The sequence below is a fragment of the Battus philenor genome, unplaced genomic scaffold (assembly GCF_028537555.1).
Source record: "Battus philenor isolate CCGP_79_NKW_IND1 unplaced genomic scaffold, ilBatPhil1.0.hap1 SCAF_6, whole genome shotgun sequence".
Classification (NCBI taxonomy): domain Eukaryota; kingdom Metazoa; phylum Arthropoda; class Insecta; order Lepidoptera; family Papilionidae; genus Battus; species Battus philenor.
In genome coordinates, this window is record NW_027181726.1 from 11,401,799 (window position 1) to 11,423,899 (window position 22,101).

Sequence of the window (22,101 nt, forward strand, 5' to 3'; positions counted from 1 at the left end):
AGATGGTTAGATACCAAGTAGGTAAGAATAGTATATCATATGTGACAAAGAGTTCACTAAACAGGTGCCTTACCAATGTCCTATGGATAAAACAAGTTCAAACTCTCGTTTCAAACGGTAATTGCTGGTAGTTCACATGAAGAAACACTATACAAGTGAAAAGGATAGTTTTTGCTACTGCGACATTTTCCAGTAGGACATCAAAGTTTTAGTGCCTACTGAGGGATGCATCACACGGACGCTCCAGGACAAAACTACCCATCGCACCATGCATATAACTCCGTCGAAATCATTCGGTGACAATTGAAAAGTATTTCTAGACCTTTCGTCAAACACACGCGGACAATGCGAAGGTTTTTTTTTCCGTGTTCGATGTGCGATCAGTTTTACATAAACGGGGCTACTGATATTCGCTTTCTGAACTGAAGAATAAGACACGTTTGATCTCTGAACTAATATGAAAAGAAACTAAAGATTGGATGCGAGTGATAAATGAAATTAACCTTGACGGTTTTAGCGATTGTTAATTAGACAACAGTGTAACTGTCTTAGAGAATTTAATTTTAGTCTCTTATTATGTCATTCCTTGACTATATTTGTTAGTTTTATTTTTAAATTAAAGTGAGTTTTTTATTTTATTATTATAAACCTTTTCCCATTTATTGTGTTATTTATTATTACACTATTTTGCCCATCATGATAAATTCCAATAATATTCAATAAATTACAATGGCTAATTTATATATGATTTACTTTCAAATTATATTTCGGTAAGAACATTTACGACACTACTACTTATGCTTTGCAGAAGGCGTCTTTGATTTTAGATGGTTACATTTAAAAAAAAATGAAAGAAACTCCCATATTCAATACTTCAAGAATGAAATAAACGATTGATGTAAAAACTGAAATCGGGCGACAATTTTTGACAATTCTTGCCCCATTCTTGTGGATGACGATGGATTATAGCTGTTATAAAACTTAAAAACCTTTGTATTTATACAAACATAGTTAACCAAAAGTATTAGGCACCCTTCTAAAACACGTCCACCCTAAAACTTACCGTAAAAACTTTTAACAATACAATCGGCGGCAGTAATATAATACTGACTTTGTGTTCCATAAAATATCTGGCTCTCAAAATATAAAAAACGGTGTTTTTGGAAAATTCGAAATACGATATATTGGGTCACTCTTAACTCCCGTAGTTACAAGCTGTTCAGTGTTATATGTAATACAAAGAAAGTATGTGATACTAAATTACAAAACAAAAGGATCTTAATACAGTCACTAGGATAAGGTGTTACACCAAAATAACAATAGTAACTTGGTCAGAGAGGGTATTTTCTTGTTTTTATATGATTTACAGGTATTTTTGGTACTTTAAAGCCTTTATCGATTGGTTGTATCCTGAGATATAATAACAGGTTCGTAAGTATATTTAGGACTAGACATTGCTGATTTTTACGACTTAACCATAGCGTGCATCGTTTGTGCATCCGGCAATCTCTGGGAATGGAGCCCTGAAATTGCTAAGAAGGATAGTCGATCCCGTAAAAAGCTTGAGGATCTTCGGAATTTGTTTAATATCGATATTAATATCTTTGACAACGACGATGTTATTATAATGCATGTGCAGTAAGATAATGTTATCTTACGAATCAATAAAGGAAGAGATGTACTCCGCTAAAAAGATACATTTCTTAAGACTTATGGCCTAAGAGCTATTAGTAGCTTATTTTTAACGAGAAGACGACCAGCATCGTAAACATTGATGCCGTTTTGGTTTATGTTGTTACTAGTAGATATCGTCGTAATTAGACATATTTGAGTTTGATTAGTTTCTTTTATTTTCAATTAAAACTTACATTACTAACCATTTTTTATCTTAATTAACACTTAAATGCATGGTCGCCAAATTTCATAATCTAAATAAACTAATAAGAAGTGTGTTTCAAACACACGTCGATAACTTTAGACAATAAATACGATTGTATTTTTGTGTTAACCCTTAAATGAAGATCGTTTCATTGATTTTTATTGTTTGAATAAAATTAATCGAAACTAGATATTGCCATTAGGTGAATTTGAGGGTTAATAGAGTAAAAGCTCTTTATTCGCGGGTAACATGTCCCATAAATATGCCGCGAATACAGAATGGTTATTTATGAGGGGATGCGTTCCTAGGTGACAAAATAAAAAAAATTATATGAAAAATCAATCTAATTAAAGTTTTTGAACATTTTGATTAATTATCTTAAGGCATTTTGATTAATTTCTCTTGCTGTGCAGTTTTTAAAAGCTCCATCAATTCAGTCTGATACGCAGCAGTCGCATTATACAATTTGGCTCTTGAAAATAAGATTTCGTTTCATAGATGGATCAATGTACAAAAAGAACTTAATTAAGGAAGGAATAAAAAGAACTTAAACTTAGTGAAGAACTAAGTTTAACTAAAATTAAACGTCACGTTTCCAGTGCTTATTGGTCTTTTTCAAACTTTATTGTATTTTTTTTAACAAGTCCATTTAATGCCATTTACAATGGACGTTGGGTTAGGTTAAGTTAGACCTATTGGTCGACGCTGTAGAACTAAGATCTACAGCGTCCAGCGGAGGATGGCCATACGGATCGTACGCGGATATCGCACGATATCGTTCGAGGCGGCGACAGTCCTGGCGCGCTTTCCGCCCCTGGACATTCTAGCGGAGTCGGATGCGAAGGTCTACGACCGAGTCCTCACCCTCCGCCGAGACGGCGGTGGTGAGCCGGACCGTGTGCTCGAGGCGGTCAGACGGCAGGAACGGCGTAAGGCGCTCGCGACGTGGCGCGCTAAGCTCTCGGAAGAGCGCTATACGCGCAGACGCGTCGTTGGAGCGATCCTGCCCGTCTTCGAGGCCTGGATGCAGCGACGAGACGGAAGGCTCATCTACAGGCTTACGCAGATGATCACCGGGCACGGTTGCTTTGGTGATTACCTGGGTAGGATTGGACGCGAAGCGACGGCGAACTGCTTCCACTGCAGAAGGGCCGCCCAGGATTCCGCCTCGCACACGTTTGCGGTCTGCCCGGCGTGGCAGTCGGAGCGGCGGATTCTGGCGGACGAGATCGGACAGGACCTTTCCTTGCCAGTAGTCGTGTCGGCGATGCTGAGTGGGTCATCGGCGTGGAGGGCCGTGGCCTCTTTTTGTGAGACCGTCATGGTCCAGAAGGAGGCAGCCGAACGGGATCGGCAGAGGACAGATCCCGCTCGGAGACGACGCTGTCAGCGCAGAGACGTGCCTCGCGACGGCCCTCCGATGAATGGTGCTCCCCTACCATAAACGGGGCCTTCGGAGTCGCGGGAGTTTAGGGAGGGGGCTCTAAACTCCCACTAGCTTCGGCGACTCTGTGGCGGACGATGGTTCGACATGGTCTCAAATCATCGTGATAGTACCACGAGGGTTTCGGGGGTAGCGTATCCACGCATACCCCGGGACGGACTATCGAAAAATAGCAAGGCGCGAGGGAAGACCGCGTGGCGATCCCTGACCGGGAGATACCGCGGTCCCCCGTTTAGCGCAGAGGGCGACCACCAGGGGGGGTTTTAGTGGGTAGGAATCCCACATACCCCTGTCCTCCTCCCAGAGGCAGGGCATCTTGAATACCAGAAGATTTCCCCCACCGAAAAAAAAAAGGTTAGACCTATTGGAATGCTTTTATTGTTATGTGTGTACTTTTTAATCTCCAAATAAAGAATTTTTTAGCCGCGAATAAAGGAATTGGTTCGCACGAATAAGCAGCTTTTACTGTTGTTGTTGTTACTTTTACATTTTTGACAATATTTTGAATATCTTAACATTTCAACACCATTCATAGTTTGAGATTTTATCCGAATTTTTTATCAACTAAACATGGCTTAAAAAACGAGAGTTTAGTACAGTATTAACATTACTTGTTTTAGAACTTAATGTATTGAGGTCATTAACATACAATGAGATTATTGTCATTCAGTTTTCTATTGAATACTTAAAATTATACTAATACAGATTTTTATGTTTTCTATTCTTAAGAATTTTTTTTTAAATCCCACCTTTAATTACGGTTGCGAGTAGTCGGCCGGCCATAAAAATACAATTAACTGGGTCTTTTACTTAAAATCACCGCTATAGTAAGAGTTAAGCTGTAATGTTTCTAAGAAAGAATTTCTTTGTTTGTACTATTATAATATATTGCCCGTGTAAATTTCAAGCTTATACAGTATAATCACCTTTCTTTGTGATTAGAAATATTAACTTATTTTTTTTCTTATAATAGTAATCTTGGGTTTAACAAGCATACTTTTAATGGAATAAACATACGGTAATATAAATATTAAAAGTGATATTAGGAAAATTACTTATCATTTTACTGAGCTACGTAAATGACAAAAATACACCTGCCAGTAACTGAACTTTTATGGTTAGTGAGCTTTAGCTTTGATATCGATATGTGTCGCCTGCTTTCCAAAGTTATATCTTGGTATTGCTCGATCAGAATACTTACATTCAGCGCTTCATATCAAAACTCGGGGGATGAAACTTTTAAGGTAGAAGTACACAGGCGCTGCTCCTTTAATAAAGAGGTCGGAGTAAGAGTATTTTCGCAAAAAGTATTAATAAAGTTGTAATAAAATCTGTTTGGTTGTACTATTTGTATCTGACTGTTCTTGAAAAAAACGAAAAAAAAAAAAGAAACATGTTAATAACATTTATATTAGGGCTATATAAGACTTATTTTTGACAAACATAATCCCACGTTTTATTGTCTCAATAGTCTCTTAAAGACTTGGAAAAATATACAAAAGGTTCACTTTATCGTATTAAGACATTCTTTGAACTAAACCTATCCCAGAACAGTTTGGATCAGGGGACCAAACAATCAATAAAGTAGTAAGCTTCTTTAGGAGCCTCAGCTCTCTGCTACATAAAACGAGATTTAGGCTACGCACCATCTGCGGTCTGTCCGCTAAAACCTGACGAATTTACAAATAAAATGGTGGCCATCCGTTACAAAAAATTAACTCATGGACTACTAGATAAATGTGCGTGAGTAATGCCCAAAGTCGTGAAACTAATTTTTACATATTTCTTTCATAATTTTAAATTACTCTGAATATTTTTGTACTATGTTACTTAAATAAATATACATTTTTTAAAACGCCATCTATAATTAAATCGATTTTGAAATTTAGTTACTCGCTAAAAAATATTACTCGTTATTCGACGTAACCAAGCTAATTCAATCATCATATTTAATTAAACATATAATAATTATCTTAATCCGGTCATCATGATCGTTTATAAAAAATTTACATTGTAAATAAAGTACCTTTTGATTCAAAATGCGAACGTAAAGCATTGCTGTAAAAATAATAGAACCAGATGTCGTTGTTATTAATTGTAAGAAAAATACTCATTTTCAAGATAGTTGTGGTAAAATAAAGCTATATCAAAAAGTGCACTAAACGATTACGTTATTTACTAAATTATTTTTTACTATATATTAATGTTTATATTTACGTAATATTTCCTATTTAATAATGATCGCCACATCCGAAGGATAAAAAAAAACAGCTCAATTATAATTGTTTATTGTACAAAGAATTACTAAATAAAACTTATTTGCTGTCCAATTTGTCCTAGTGCGAAATTTCGAAGTAAGAAAATGGAATATCTGTAATAAATAACTATTTTCATTGCATAATAATGATACATAATCTATATTCACTATTCGCAAAGTTTGTATGTAAAGCATTAGCGAACAGCGCCTTGTTTCTTCGACTTTAGATCGTATTAATGTCAGTGCTGTTTATGCTACAACATTTTGAACAATAAAATATATATATACTTTTTACTTTACAGCATGGGTCAGTTATGACCTCAATTCGTTCTCAGGTACCAGCGTATGAGCGGCTGGTGGATTCAGGTAGGCAAAAATAATAAACCGGATCACATCTACACGTAGAGTACGGTTTTGTCACTTCTTGCATTTTTTTCTTATAATGGAATTGAAAAAAAAAGTTCTTTAAACAAATAAAGAGAACAGTGGAAACGTCATTTAATAACTTTTTTTAAATAGTTGACAAGGCAGAATTTCAGAATCTGCGTTCATAGTTTCGATTGGTTATTTTTTATACAACACTCGTTATTATTGGATCTATATCCTTTAAGATTACACTCTAAATTTATAAACAGTTCAAATGCAAAAGCTAGTTAACGTAAAAGTCAAAAGATTAGGAGTTATTTAGTAAAATTGGTTATAATTGATCAAGTTGAATAAGGATAATAATTTAATACATTTAATTATAATAGTAGTATAAAGAGCAGTTTGTTATTTGTTATAAAGCAACATCGGAATCTATAATTACAGTGTAAGACCCGCGACATCATTATTCCGGCCATCCATTGAGGTCGAATTGATTGGTCATAGGTATTTATTGATTACCATTATCAATTGCCTCTACGTAATGAATACACATATATAAGAATTATTAATTTTATTTTGTAAAAATATTAGTTGAGTACTATTTTTAAAATCAGGTTATATAATTACAGGTTAACTAAATTATAGTACAAAGCAAAGTAAAGATGTAATCTAAAAAAACAGCAAGCGTGATTAAATAGGCAGCAAATAAATGATTAGATATAATAAACTATGAAATATTAAAGTATTAAGACAAATTACAAATAATGCTCCTAACAAAAAACAAAAACAACAGCATTTATACCAAGATACAAACTGTAATGAATTGTTTAAATTATTAATTGGTAAGAATAATGGCAAAGTAATTCTAAATATTGTCGTACATATGATTCTTCGTTGGATGGTGAATAAATGCATGTTTTTTTTTTGTAATAACCTTTCTACTTCTGTAAGACTTGACCTTTTACATCAGTTTTAACAAACATGCATGACTCGGCGAGATACGCGAATCCGCACTGGACGATGTGGTTATTATATTCCTCGGTAATTCTTTTTTTACATTTTATTCTTTTAGTATATTCGAAAGAGAAAAGATAAATGCTTGGCGTCCATATAACTGGATTTATCTATTAGCTACGACATTACTTTAAAAAATTTAATTTCGAGTAAACAATACTTTAAATATAGGCTTTTAATGAAAATATTATAAAAAAATTATAGCAGTGAATTATTTTTAACCGTCATGCAGTTTAATTAAAAAAATATTTTTATACTGAATAGTAACTTGCGTGATAATTTTTATGAATAAAAATACTTTAAATATGTGTTAAACTGAATAATATTATCATTGAGTTATAACACGAGAAAATGCAATCTTATTACCCTACAAGAAACAAATTGGATAGCGGCTTAGAGTAGGCGGTGAGGCGCGAAGAGGGACAGCGCTTAGCGAGAGAATATCAAGTCGTGTTTATGGAGACGTCAGCGAAAACCGGACTGAATGTAGAAGCGGCTTTTGTCCATGTGGCGCGAGCTCTCGTCGCTAAGGCAAACCCTGCAGACCCAGCCAGGCTCGCAGTGCGCGCGCAACCGTCACAAGAACAAAGGTCATCGTGTCCGCCATACTCATAGATCCAACGCCCAGCTCAGCTACATTTCAAGAGCGATTCTACCTGTTTAAAGTTCTTTGGCATAATGCCTACAGCAAAAAAAAATCACGCTTTTTTCACATTATTACAATAATGACAATAATCGGCAAAATTACAGTTTATAGCTGAAATGTAAACCAATTGGAGAATCGGATTTAATTTTATTAAGTTTTACAGCTATTAATGCGTAGTATTATCTCAAAATAATCAATTTATAAATTAAATATGGATAAATTAATTATTTAAAGACCATTTAAGTATCTTATAATTCGACTTAAATTAAAATTAATTGTGGAGTACAGTAATAATTATAATTTTCTTTACATATACGTATACATAAATTAAATCTGTAGTTATATAGATTTCCGTATATCAACATTTCATGTTCTCATTCATTCAACGAATTAAAAATTAAAATAGTCTGTGAATGAAAATTGATATATAGATTTTAACATATAAGTAAATAATTATGTCAATAAAACTATTTGAATAACTGTGTAATAGATTTATTTCAATATATGAATAAGCGAAATATTGAAATCAATATTTGCATTACCGCGTTTGTAGGTTATTGGTAAAGAAAAAATAAAATTTAATTATGTTACACTATAACATCGCACAATTAACCTTAAATGAAATTTGGTAATTTATTTAAACAATACTTAGGTACTATATATGTAAAGCGATACACTATGATAAATAATTGCACATATCATGATTAAGTAGGTGTTTTATTTATTTTATTTTACCGGCATTCACTTAGCAACCTCGACGTGGAAATGGAAAGAATTTAAAATAATGTGACGATAAAAAAAGAAAACGCCGAGAAGATAATTTGATTAATACTTCTATTAACATGTATAAATAATCATTAAATTATATTTAATATTTCATAAAATAACATTTTAAAATATACTTCCTTTGACAAAAATTGTTCTTATTTCCTTTTCATCTACTTTGTTCTTTCAAAAGAAAAGTTTAAATTTTTTTAAAGTTGGCAATACTAAATTTCTGTAAACGAAAAAGTATTAAAAGTTTATAAGTTCATGTCAATAAAAAAATTATCACTATTATAATACACAAACTGGCAGTTTTATCAAAGCTAATACACCTTAAAACATTTTTATAAAACATTAATTATATTAAAACGAGCAAAATTTGTATTTCCCGCTTCAATGAAACAGCTGCTAAGTTCACGAATGTTTGAATTTAGCGCTACATCGAGTACTTTAGAAAGAGATGGATATATAATTCTGAGAAGCTAAACATTTTTATCAAAACAGTACTACTTAAGTTTTGATTTATTGTTTCTAATTTTTTATTACCTTTTAGTTCATTATTAATCGAAATGTTTAAAAGCGCATATAATTTTATTAAATAAAAAATGAGGATACGGTACATTAAAAAAAAAAAGATCAGAAATTTTCAGAGTTCTCAAAAAGTGTTTTAAAAGAAGTAACGGAAAAAAATATTCTTAACAATTAAATTTTAGGTTAATTACTCATCTCAATACCATTATTTCTTTCAAAACTATACATATTTCTAAAAAGTACCTTTTTAAAAATGTTGATGAAACCTGCATTGTAGAGCTCGTTTACATCGTTATGTTGGTTGCCCTGACGCCATTTTACGCGCACATGCGCAGAACGACAGGTGGTCGGCGACTCGACTCAGCTATCCGGCCGAACATCGAGTTCCATGCTCATCATCAGCCGCTTTCATACTCAAGCAAGAACGATGTGCAGTGCTTTGTGTTGAAGTTGTCGTGGTGACATGGCGTCCGTTTATTAAATGTTATAGGAATTAATTCTTTCAAAAATTTGTTTATTTACAATGAGTGTGAGTTATGATCGTGTTTGTAGACTGTGCTTGTCATCTCGAGGCGAATTACTGCCTATATTTCCTACCACCAGTTCGGATGACTCGGAACCTCCTGTCCTCGCATCGAAAATTAGAGATTGCGTGTCTGTAGAGGTAAGTTATATCTGAAATATGTGTTGGCATGGTGTTTTAAGTGAAAGTAGACCTTTGGTGTACGTGAGAACTCGTCATCCGCCCCGGTTCGAGTAATGACAGGCAACGCTGCGTTTAGGTGGAGATGTCGTAAGATCGTCCACCATTTTGTAATGTTCCACCGCTATCGCTCGGCTCGTGGCGGCGTCGCGTCGCATTCCGTGCAGCCGGCGAGGAATGGCGCGCATTATGAGGGTCGGGTTTGGCATTATTCCCGGGGGTCTGGCCGGGAGGGGGTCTGCGTGTCGCTAGAAAGGCATGGCGTTGGATGTATTGATTTATCGGACAAGACCAGGTCAGTGCAGCTTATCCCTCAAGCGATGTGAGCGTCGGTGTGGCGTGAGTGTGCTGTAGGCGTATGTGTGTGTGTGTGTGCCTGCGTCGCGGTAACCCTCGAGGGGCTCGCTGGTCGCCACTCGACTCGCTTCTACTTATTCGGTCGAGGAGCAGCCGTCCGCCGCGCGTTATACCTACGCCTACTTAGTTTCTCCTCGCGTCGTATCTATCAATACACGAGGCGCGGTTTGACTCGCCCGTTCTGATGAAACGAGCGCGGCTTTCGGCCTTCGTACATTGATTGCGTATGATTATTTTTTTCAGATAACCGAAGATGACGACTTGCCAACTAATGTTTGCAGAAAATGCTGTGACAATGTTAATAACTGGCATATTTTTAAGGCTGTATGTGAAAGGACACAAAACAAACTACAGTCTCTGATTAAAAATGATGGCAGCCAACTAGAAGAGGTTGGTTTATTTCTTTATTAGCCATGGCTTTAAACTGTCAACTTCATTGTTGTTTATACAAAATTATGTTTCCACAGGTGCAAATAAAAAGTGAACCTTTGTCTGATGAGGCTTATGATGATGGAGTGGTTGTTGATGCCTCATATGCTGACCTTGAGGTATGTTTTATGGAAAATATTATGTTCTTAAAAATTAATGGATGGTTTTTTGCACATACAAAATTTGTAAATATGCATTGATAATTAGTAATTAAGAATAATCAAAATATGACACTTGGTTATAGGTTTGGTGTCAAGGACATTTATTAGTAATACTCACTTAATGTAACTAATGTTGTGTTAGTTTTTGATTATTTTCAACTATTAAGGGATAAATCTAGTATTATTAAATATTATTATCAAACATTTATTACAAAAAGGTGCTTTGTTACATATATACATTAAGGCCATAGATGTCAATAAATCTTTTTAATATGATGTTTCAGAGTGCATCTACATCAAGTAAAGTTCAACCAGAAGGTCCACCTATATTGGCTTCATTGGGACTTACTCCAAGGAGTGATAAGGTAAAGATTAAATCCATTATGTGTCTTATCATTTAAACATTGAAATATTGCATAAGGTCTCTTTGTAATATCTAGGACTTGTTAGTATTCTTTCTGGTAATTTATTGAAAATAAAATTTTTACTAATTATTAGGAGTACTAAAGAATAATTTTGGAACTCATTGAATGAATTAAACTTAATCACAAAAGTTAAGAGATACTTGGATAGACTGGTTTTGTATACATGCAACATTGGCCATGGTTCAACATGAGGACATTGAATCTACTCAATTTTCTGAAAATTGTAATTAGTAGTTGCATTACTCTAATCATGTTTTTGATTAATAAACTAATTTGTGACTTCAATGAGAAATTTCCAATATGCTTTCACTTTGTAAATAAGAACTTGTAATTTCAGAGTACCTTAATATCAAAAACTAATGGCAAATAAAACAAAATTTACTATATCTAAAAATATTTTCAATTATCTCAAAACATCTGATTTTTAACTGATGAATTACTAATAATTATTGTTATATTTAAAAATGACTAAGACAAAAAAGGAAATAAAAATCTACAAACATTCACATAAGTAATTATTTAATTGCAATTTTATGTATGCATTGATTGCAATTCAAAAACCTTACCTGTGTCACAATGAATATGGAATAGTTTTCTTTTAATATGCTATAAAATTTGACTGCATTAAATTCTTATTTCAGTACTTAAGGTTTCACTGATTTTGATAGTATAAAGCAGTATCATGTAATGAGAACAATTTCAAAATTATTTGAAATATTTAGACTGAACTGTAGAACTACTTTAGAAACTGAAGGGTCAATTAGATCAATAGTTAATATAAATGAAATATTTGGACCACTCTCATATTTATACAAATATTTACAAATTTCATTGCTGAGAATTTAGTGAGTAACATTTAACGGGATCAGCAAGAATTATAATTATGACCTTGTTATACTCTTGCATTGTAATTGATAAAAATTACTTATAGAATTTTTTACTCCCTTTATATATAACCATTGGACAAGTCAAAGTTTTAAAGCATTGTTTTCTAGACAATATTATTTCTTTACCTTTTTATATTTCGGTCATAAATATTTCGAGTAACAATCCAGTGTTTTTTAAAGTAATTCTTAGAGTAATTGCAATACAGTTGTATCACTTTAAAAAATAATCACTCTACATTGTAACCTGTTGTCTTGATGCATTATTATATAACAATGCAAGCACTGACGACTGAGTAAATTCTTTATATTTCATGCTATTTAATGTAGCAGTAATGAATGCACAAGTATCACGGGTTTCTCTGATAAATCGGTAAACAGATTATTATCTTTATTATTATTTTACTGTATAATTGGCAATTAAAGAAAGGAGATAAGTTGCAATATCTTATACCTTTGTTAAAAGTGTAGAAAGATTTGTAGAATATGACTTCTTTACAATGAGATAAAAGAACCACAAGTGCTGTATTGAAAGTGCAGTTAAGATCAATTACCAATTGTAGTGTTTCTTCCTTACACACAAATACTTTTTAAAATGTGTGTAAAATGAAATTATTAAGAGAAAATATGTTATGGGGTTACTGTAAATACTGTAAAAATATTTACTCAGAAATTTATTGGAAATTTGGTGTAGTATGTTAAAATTTTATAACTAGACTACTAAGTTTGGAGTCCAGTTTTTATGTCTATAAAAGTTAACTAATATTATTATTTCTGTGTACATCTTAAAGTTTTTGAATTGGCAGTAATAAATATTATAAATTGCCAATTTGTTTAAATTTATTAAACAACCACATACCACAAGTTGACATATAAATGAGTTGGAATATATTACAATTATGATCCCTTTTTTGTTTATGTTGTTCATAAAAACCATTTGTCTTATGTTAATATTACACTACAGTGAATTACTTTATTATGATGATGAATCAATATTTTATTTCAAATTTAAACAAATACTTGTTTGAGCAATACTTCCTATTTTTACTTATGACATAGCTGAGTAGTTATTGGTATAATAGATAAATAGACAAAACTTTTACTTCATAAAATTCAGCATTTAAAAAAACATCAATAGTTTCTATTTCTGTAGCATTTTAGACAATATATTTGTGACAAGTTATTCAAAAAAATTTTTTTTATTTTCAGGGCATGGAGAGCGAAAATAATGAAGAGGAAGATGATGAAGAAGAGATAAATGATACCAGTCAATCATTTTTAAATGTACCCCACATGCCTGAAGTATCCATCACTGTTATGCGTCCTTCAGGGGAAACATTGCGGGCCCGTCAAGGAATTCAACAACTGGCTTCTAAAGACTGCCTTGTCTGTGGTCGATCCTATAGATACTCGCATAACGCTAGACGCCATGAACTTAATGCACACAGTTTTGATAGATACACAAACAAAATATCTGCCAAAAAGACACACAATGTACACATGCAACCAAAACTCAGACCTAATCCATTCAATCCCAAAGCAAGACTTATGCCAAATCCTATCAGTCACAAAATGCAACTAATTCCAAAAGGAATAAATGCAAAAATTATTCAGCATCCAGCTGATGCTCCACCAAAACCCATACCAATCAAAACACCAAAGGTTACTCAAAGCAACCTGCCTTATCCACTTCGTATAAAAGCGCTTAAAGATTTACAAATAAAGAAAAAGGAACCGCAAATCTTAAAAACCTTATTAACTGCAAAGCCTGAGGTTTTGGTATCGGAACCTGAAATTATTAACTCTGCTCCAGAAAGTCCGGAAACTTTGATATCTGAACCAGAAATAGCATCATTTCAAGTGGAAGCTATACTTTCAGAACCAGATGCTTATAACCAACAAGATGATGAGGATGTAGATTCTGAAATGCAAAATAATCAAGGTCAGAATTATGACACTGTAGATATGGAGTCAGACAATGAGATTGAAATAGCTCGCCAACAAGAAGCAGCAGTTGAAGGGGATGGTGATAACCAAGCTGACAACGATAACGACGGCGAGGAAGTGAATGAAATGGATAATATAGACAATGATGATGAAAATAATATGGAAAGAAATCAAAGTGACAATGATAATGGTCATATTGATGATACTGCTGACAGCCAAGATGGGCTGCATATTGTTAATGATAATGAAGGTAGAGATGATGACGAAACCAAAGAAGGCGAAGAAAGGAATGACGAAAGAGATGATGACGAACAGTTAGAATATAACCACGAAGATGATGACGACGACTTACCTCCTATAGCACCAGTTGTAGAAATCAATGAGGATATGCAAAATTCCTTTCACAGTGAAATGAATGAAGAAGAAGATCTTGATGAATCTGCTGATCCTAATGAAACAGCAGATGATGTCAAAGAATTGGATCCTGATAAGTTGTATGTAACAAAAACTCAAAGAGATTTTATTTTAAAATATAGGGATATTATTGAACAAATCAACACCAAAAGATGCCTGTGTTGTGATAGGGAACATCCGCGGCGTAAAGCTGTTATACAACATTTGCAAAAAAATGGACACAAAGTTCCAAAACATACTTGCTACAATTGTGTGGTCACATTTGGCCATATAGGTGCTTTACTCAGTCACATGAGATCAAATACGTGCACTGATTTATGGAAAATTATTTATAACGAAAATGGGATTACCGACGATTTAGTTCTGGAAGATGAGCCTAAAGATACCAAAGTTCAATATAAAGATATCTTTAACGCAAGGTCATATGCATGTAAATTATGCCCTGCAAAATTCCAACTGAAACAGTTTATAATGAAACATGTTTTAGATGTACATGAGGATGGTCAATCTCGCGTGCAACTCATATGTGTTCACTGCAACTCCAGGTTTAAAGATAAGGCTATTTGGAAGAGGCACATTCGTAACGGGGAATGCACGGTATACATATCTTGTGACTTGTGCTCTGAGCGATTTGGGAACATGCAAGACTTCAATGATCATGCATTGGCTGTACATGCGGGAAGCTTTGACCAATCTGATAATCAGAACAAATGTGTCGATGGACGTCCAACAGATTGTCCTATTTGCGGTAAGAAAAATAGCAGCTATCCTAATTTAGTTAAACATTTGAAGATTATTCATAGTGAAGAAAAACCTCATTACTGCCAGCATTGTGATTCAAAATATGAACAAGCTGCTGATTTAAATAAACACATCTATATGGAACATTCTGATAGAACTCTGGGAGTGCAGAGCAGTGAACCTGATATGTCTCTAGTTAAAGAAGAGGCTGAAGAGTATCACTACTCCTGCACAGAATGCAATGCCATATTTGAAACCGTCGACGCTTGGACAGATCATCAGGTGGCCGAACATAATCAAGTTGCTCATCATTGCGATCAGTGCGATAAGAAATTTTTAAGACCATCTGAACTAGCGGAACACAAGAATACACATTTGAGGGTTAAATTTTATCCCTGCAGTATTTGCTCTAACTCCTACAGCACCCCTCAGAAACTTTCAGAGCATGTTCAGCAGAACCATCCGGGTGCTGCAGGGGCCTACACTGGGATGGAATATGAATTTTTCTGCGACATTTGCATCAGATCATTCAAAAGTCGTCAGGCTTATTCAAACCATATGCGCATACACGCTAAGGTACCAACCACCAATAGAAAACCTGGAGATCCAAAAGGATTCGCGCCGCAAATAGTTGGCAAGCCAATTCGCTCTATCCCTATGGTACAACCCAGTTTCCTTTCTTATAAACCAAACTGTAATGTTCCCAACGCGCCTTACTCCTGCGATATCTGCGGAAAAGGTTTCATGCACAAGAAAAATATCTGGAAGCATAAGAAAGTGTTGCACGCCGATCTAGTAGGCGATAGAAATGACAGTGAAGAGAATACCATGCAGGCTTCTACTGAAGAGGATGATTATAATTTAGACGAAAATGGGAGTATTCTGTCGACTCCTCAGTTCAATAGTTTTAATTTTACTAACTTAACTAATAGCTTCCAACAACAGACTTCCCCTCAAGATGCTACACCTTATTCTTGTGAATTATGTTTTAAACGATTTCCACTTAGAACAAGTCTATGGAAACACAAACGAGCTAAGCATGGAATTATCAATGCTAGTGCTAGCGGCAGTTCCGATTCTCAAGTCGTTGGTGAAAGTGGAAGGTCCAGTTGTACAATTTGTAAAATCACATTTTCTGACAAAAAATCCTACTATCGGCACAGAAAAAATGTTCACAAATCTTCGGTGCAAATGTGTAAAATTTGCGGGAAACCATTGAGTTCGACCTTAGAATTGTATGAACATCTCAAAGCTGCTCATGCTAGAGAGCTTTTAGGATATAACGCTAGCCAGGGATCTAGCAAACAGGAAGTAGTTCAAGAATTAGAAGTTGAGTATGAGGGTGATCAGGATTCGGTCGACCCTACTGTAGAATATCAAGCTCGTTATCCTTGTGACACCTGTGGTAAACAGTTTGTAGGTTTGCTTGCCTTGCAAAATCATCAATGTATAAATCAAATACAATCATCTCCACAAACATTTGATTGCGAAATTTGTCACAAGAGCTACACATCAATTTCCGCATTAAAGAGCCACCGAGGTTGGCATTTACGTTCTCCAGATGGTAAAGCTGCTGCTAATAACACCGGCCTTTGGATGCCTCAGCACAAAGTTACCAGCAAAGTTAGCAAACATGAAGTTGTTGACCCTTCTCAACTTGCACGAGTCACTCATACGACGACACCAGCAAGTATAGCTAAAAGAAGACTGCCGCCCGAAGTTGAAGTGACTGTTGTAAACCCAAACAAAAAGATGCGTTCCGATGATTCTGTGGAATTGGAAAATCAGAACAATTCGTCAACAGGAGCTGAAGATAGATATTGTAACATATGTGACAAAGAGTTCACTAAACGAGCGGCTTACCAGCGTCATATGGATGAAGTCCATCAACCCAATTCGGTTTTTTGTCCAGTGTGTGACAAAAGTTTCACACGGAAGTCCACATTACTTGTTCATATGAAGAAACACTATGAAAGTGGAGAAGGTAGTTCTGCAGCCCTGGATCAGATAGAGGACGATACACTCGCCTGTGACATTTGTGGGAGCCAGTATGACACCGAAAGTGCACTCAGAGCCCACCGAGAGATGCATCACGGTGACGATTCTGGGGAGTCTGAAGATGACGGCACAAGCGTGCCTCCACCAGGCGAGTTCACTTGCGCACAATGTGGCGACGGTGTCGCCACGCCTCGGGACCTGATCGCCCACCGCACCATGCATGCAACTCCGACGAAATTCTTTTGTAACATTTGCAAAGTGTACTTTGCCAGAGCTCTAGACCTTTCGTCACACACACGGGCTAGACACGCGGACAACGAGAAAGTGTTTTTTCCCTGTGCAATGTGCGACCGGTTTTACATGAACAAGAAGAGTTTGCAGCGGCACATTGAAATGGCTCACTGATGTTCGCCTTAACACGTCGGCTACCGAGTACCTCTTCATGAACTAACTCAAAGATTAGACGGATCAAGTTTGATCTCTGAAGTACATGCATAGAAACTAAATGATGCATGCGAGTGGTAGGTTTGATTAACCATTTTGTACTTGTACATACAAACAGACTTCATCCTGACTATCTTGAGGATTGTTTATGACTACAGTGTAACTGTCTTAGAGGATGTAATTTAGGTCTCGTATCATGTCATTCCTTGACTATATTTGTTTGATTTATTTTTAAATGATAGTGAGTTTTTTATTTTATCATTTTAAGCCTTTGCTCATTTATTGTGTTATTTATTATTACACTGTTTTGTCCACTGTGGTTTCGGAAGACTGTTACAAACTTATTTTTTTTGTAATGGTAATTGTTAACTCACATTGGATTACTCTTAGATGTACTTATCATTATATTTATGGTATTTGTGTAAAGTGGATTATTGTAATTTTTTTATTTTTTTTATTGGAATCACGGGCCAAAATTTTAAAATTAGTCAAATCCAGTCATAAATTAGCCATTATAATTTAAATGCATAAGTATCATTTACCTGCAAATTATATCTCGGTTAGATCATTGTGATCAATGGCGGTTTATTTTAATGTTAAGGATGTTCTTAAATTAAGGGATTCTACTTAGGTGTAAATATTTTCGCAATATTCACTAGTTAGAGACTCAATGACTTTGACTAAAATGGTCCTTTAAGTTTCGTTGAAATGTACTGATTATTTCATAGCAATTCAAATGTATATTGTATACAAACAAAACTAACCACTTATGACGGCATATATATCCTCATCTATTGTGATACACGTTATATTAACATTGGGCCTACAAGACGTTACAACTGTACATTTTACACTAAAATTTGTAATTAAATTAATTGTAAGAAGGAATAGTATAGAATTTATACTTTTGCACAGCCCACTTGACTAGTTGTCTGTGGTCTTATTCTGAATAGTGCCAAAAATCAGCTTCACTCATTTCCATCCTAGGATAATTTAGGTTATGCACATAGTTCTGTAAACTAATCAATTTATATAATAAAATTCAATATGTATGTATGTACAATGTTAATATTAATAAAGAATACCTGAAAGCCTTTGCATTTACATTCAATATTTTTTTTACGAACAGATTGATCCTAGTGTCATTCGATTATATTTTTATCATAATATCCTTTATTAATAAATTATTACTGATTATTTTATCCAGATTCCAAATTTAAACGAATTTTTTTTAAACTAATAATTGTGATATGTCTTTTAATATATACCATAAAAAGACTAAGCGGCTCTTTAAAGTATATTGTATAAAATTAATTTACAAATTAAGTTTTAAGCATTGTTCCATGTTAATCTGTTATCTTGAAAAGTAGCGGACAGATATATTCCGGTCAGTTTGTTGAACAAGAGTATGAATTATGAATATTTACGGTCCATAGATGAGGTTTACTTTTGTCATCTTTTTGGTTTGGTAAATAAAGTGACTTAATTATTAAATGGCTTTTATTTATTATGTTTGATTTTTTCCAATGGAAATGTTATAACAATAATAATTTTTAATACAGTTCCTGTTTATACCTGTTGATTGTAATATCGCTCGATATCTTCCCTGTTTAAGTATCTGCTGTAACCTAACCAATAAAGAGCGGAGATTAAACTTTGTGTTTTTCTATCAAGTTCTTTCATTTCCACCCAGGTTAGAATCCATATCCATAAATGCGATATGGATTCGGAAATGACATCCGCAAAACAATCCAGGACACCAACGTTGAAGAATTACTCGTCTAAAGTGGCAATAGGCGGCGCACATAGATCGTGCAACCGATGGGCGTTTGGGTCGAAAGGTTTTTGAATGGCGACCACGAGCCTGTTGACACGATGTCGTGTACCCATGTGGGTAGGCCTCCCACTGACTGGACCGTCTATCTGTTACGGTCGCGAGAAGTCCCTTGATGCGGGCAGCGCAAGATGGGTTATCGTGGTGATTTTTGATGATCTGTTTTGCAGCGAGCGTCAGTCGGCTGATCCGATGATGAAATAATAATTGGAGAAAAACTAGTGGATCCAGACATGACTCACAATCACGAGGAAACGACTAAGAACAAAAAAAATATTGCTCAAAGATTATCTTTTTTATTTGTGTATGACAACTTTTACACTTACGTCACCATATAGTAAGAATTTAAATGCTATTGTATACATCCCTATTTTTAAATAGACTGGTGCTAGTTTTTTTTTCTGAAAAATTTGTTATATTATTAATAAACAACTATGGATATATTAATAAATAACTATGGATATATTGGGCTCATTTTATTTTAAAACAGTCTGGAAAAAAACCTGTTACAATTGTTTAGGATAATAAGTTTAAACAAATGATTTTATTTTTTATTTGAAATCGCAGCGTAATTATCTTAGAAATAAAATGTGTTTTTATTTAATAGGCTGCTGAGAAAGTTCTTTCGCATACCAAATGAATATTCGAGACATAAATTTTCAAAGTTTATTTACATTTACTTTGTGTATAGGTGCCATTACTTGATTATATACCGAAACCGGTGGAAATCTAATGAAGAGACTGATGATGCTGAGTGGCTAAAGATGTGTATGGTCTAGCGTTATCATGATGATAGACCCAACCCCTATTATTGATTAATTCAGACTGTTTTCTCCCAACTTCTGGTTTGAACCTCATCAGTTATTGGCAGAATAGATTTGAATCAATAGTACCGCACAGTTTTAAAAGCTAAACGCTAAATGGTGGGATATTCCTATTCCTATTCCACCATACACAACATTACCTCTTTCCGAGTTAACCCGGATTTTGGCATAGTGCGAATTCTTTTTTTCCTGTACGTTCTTGTCATACGTCTTTAACTTTATACATCATTACAAAGGGTTCAGATTAATTAAGCCTGCATTAGATCTCTACATCGCGGTGTGCGTTGCATTTTTCTATTTTTAATGTAAAATTTTTTAATGTACCGAGTTTCTTTATTAGAATCACTAATTTTGACAGAAAGAAAAATAAATGAAGAATGGCTCCAAACGAAATTGACTTGTCCTTTTTTTAAAATAAATATTTATTTTATCAAAACTTCAAAGATACAAATAGTACAGCCAAAAAGGTTATACTACAGGTGTATACATACTTCTTAAGAAAATACTCTCGCTGATCTAATATTATGTATTACGAATACGTATAATGTGATTAGAATTTCGTACTTTATTATTTTAGAAGTTAAATTTATTCTATATACATACATATTTTCAAATTGCGATTTTTCGATTATCTAAATATAGTTATTCAAGTGTTATGTAACTGTCGTGCCAATTATATATGGTCTTATATATATTTTAATTTATAAATCGGTGATTGTTTCGTGAGAGATTCATTCATTGTTTAAGTCTATAATGCATTCGACAGGTCGAGATGATCGAGGAAGCGATAATTAAAATTATAAATAATATACAATTTGTTTCACTATAATTCTTTCTATATATAATTATTCCTTCAAAAAAAAAGAAAACCGCGTGTAAATTTTGTATATCGTGACTGCTCATTTGGTAAATAAATTAACCTCTATTCTGTTATAAACTACTTGCAAAGCCCACCACCAACTTACCATAAACTATGTGTTACACTAAAGTTCAATTCAAGTCAATTGTTACACTGCAAGCGTTGACCGACGGCATACTTTAAGCGACGTCCACTCTTTTTGGACAATTGTCTTTTTTGACATGAGGTTTGCTGTTAAGAAATAGGAACAGACAGCAACAGACGACACTCTTCCTGGTACGTAGCTGCTACAGGCGTTGACTAACGACACAGGCTAGGCCTAGTTTAGATACAAGAGATAAAACAATAATAATTTACGCTTTTAGCATATTATAGCACATGGTAACAAAATAACATTGTTACGAAATAATATTAAGTTCACGAAAAAGTTCACAGATTTAGCGGTCAACTTTGATGCAGTTTTTTTTTGTGTTATAGTTGTTCCGCCACTTTAGCGATGTTCATTGATAACATGAAATATTTTTGATAAACAATACAGTTGTTTCTATTATTTATATCCTCGCGGATGTATAAGTAAGTAGTTATGTAATTTTGTCAATATGTGGCTGCCATTCTAGAACCTTAATATTAATCCCAAATACTAATCTGTAAGTTCTAACTGATGTCGCGCTTTAAGAAATGAAGGAATAATTTTCTTGTAGACAGACGACGGGTAACGGCTAATATGCAAGAGAACTATAACTCATGCTTCACGCCACTGTGAAAAACCTTCATGATGTTATTCTCTTAGGTTTACAATTAACTATGTAATTGGTAATATAAGCATTCCGACAAATTATTCCGTATTCAGTTTACTTCACACAACAGTCCTTTGTTTCAGGTTAGAGAACTTCTATCTACACTTAATATTCTTTACTCCTTAATAAGCGTTCCGATCAGCCATTCGGTTTACGTCATACAACAGCATTTTCATTTAGGATAGAGTATCTTTATACTCCTGAAAAGGCATTGCAGTAAACTCTCTGCACTATTGGGGTAACTGGTATCTTTTATTTATTTTAGATGTAACAACTTCGCATTATTTCACGAATTGTTTTTGGTAATTTTCTAACTTTTAAAAGGAGATGCACTTGAAATGAATACACATTATAGATTGCACAAAACATTTTAATATAAACT

General features: G+C 34.2%; 1 protein-coding gene across 1 annotated transcript; it reads left to right on the forward strand.

The window, feature by feature from the left end:
- Positions 1-9,241: 9,241 nt before the first annotated feature.
- On the forward strand, positions 9,242-18,509 carry LOC137930167 (zinc finger protein 91-like). Its single transcript, XM_068773313.1, has 5 exons — positions 9,242-9,566; positions 10,206-10,352; positions 10,430-10,510; positions 10,837-10,917; positions 13,071-18,509. The coding sequence occupies exons 1-5, from the start codon at positions 9,426-9,428 to the stop codon at positions 17,364-17,366; spliced, it is 4,746 nt and encodes a 1,581-aa protein (XP_068629414.1). The 5' UTR covers positions 9,242-9,425; the 3' UTR covers positions 17,367-18,509.
- Positions 18,510-22,101: the final 3,592 nt, after the last annotated feature.

Coding starts and splice junctions, on each gene's coding strand:
- LOC137930167 (XM_068773313.1), top strand. CDS start 9,426: ATGAGTGTGAGTTATGATCGTGTTTGTAGACTGTGCTTGTCATCTCGA. Junction 10,353..10,429: donor ATGGCAGCCAACTAGAAGAG/GTTGGTTTATTT, acceptor ATGTTTCCACAG/GTGCAAATAAAAAGTGAACC. Junction 10,511..10,836: donor CCTCATATGCTGACCTTGAG/GTATGTTTTATG, acceptor ATGATGTTTCAG/AGTGCATCTACATCAAGTAA.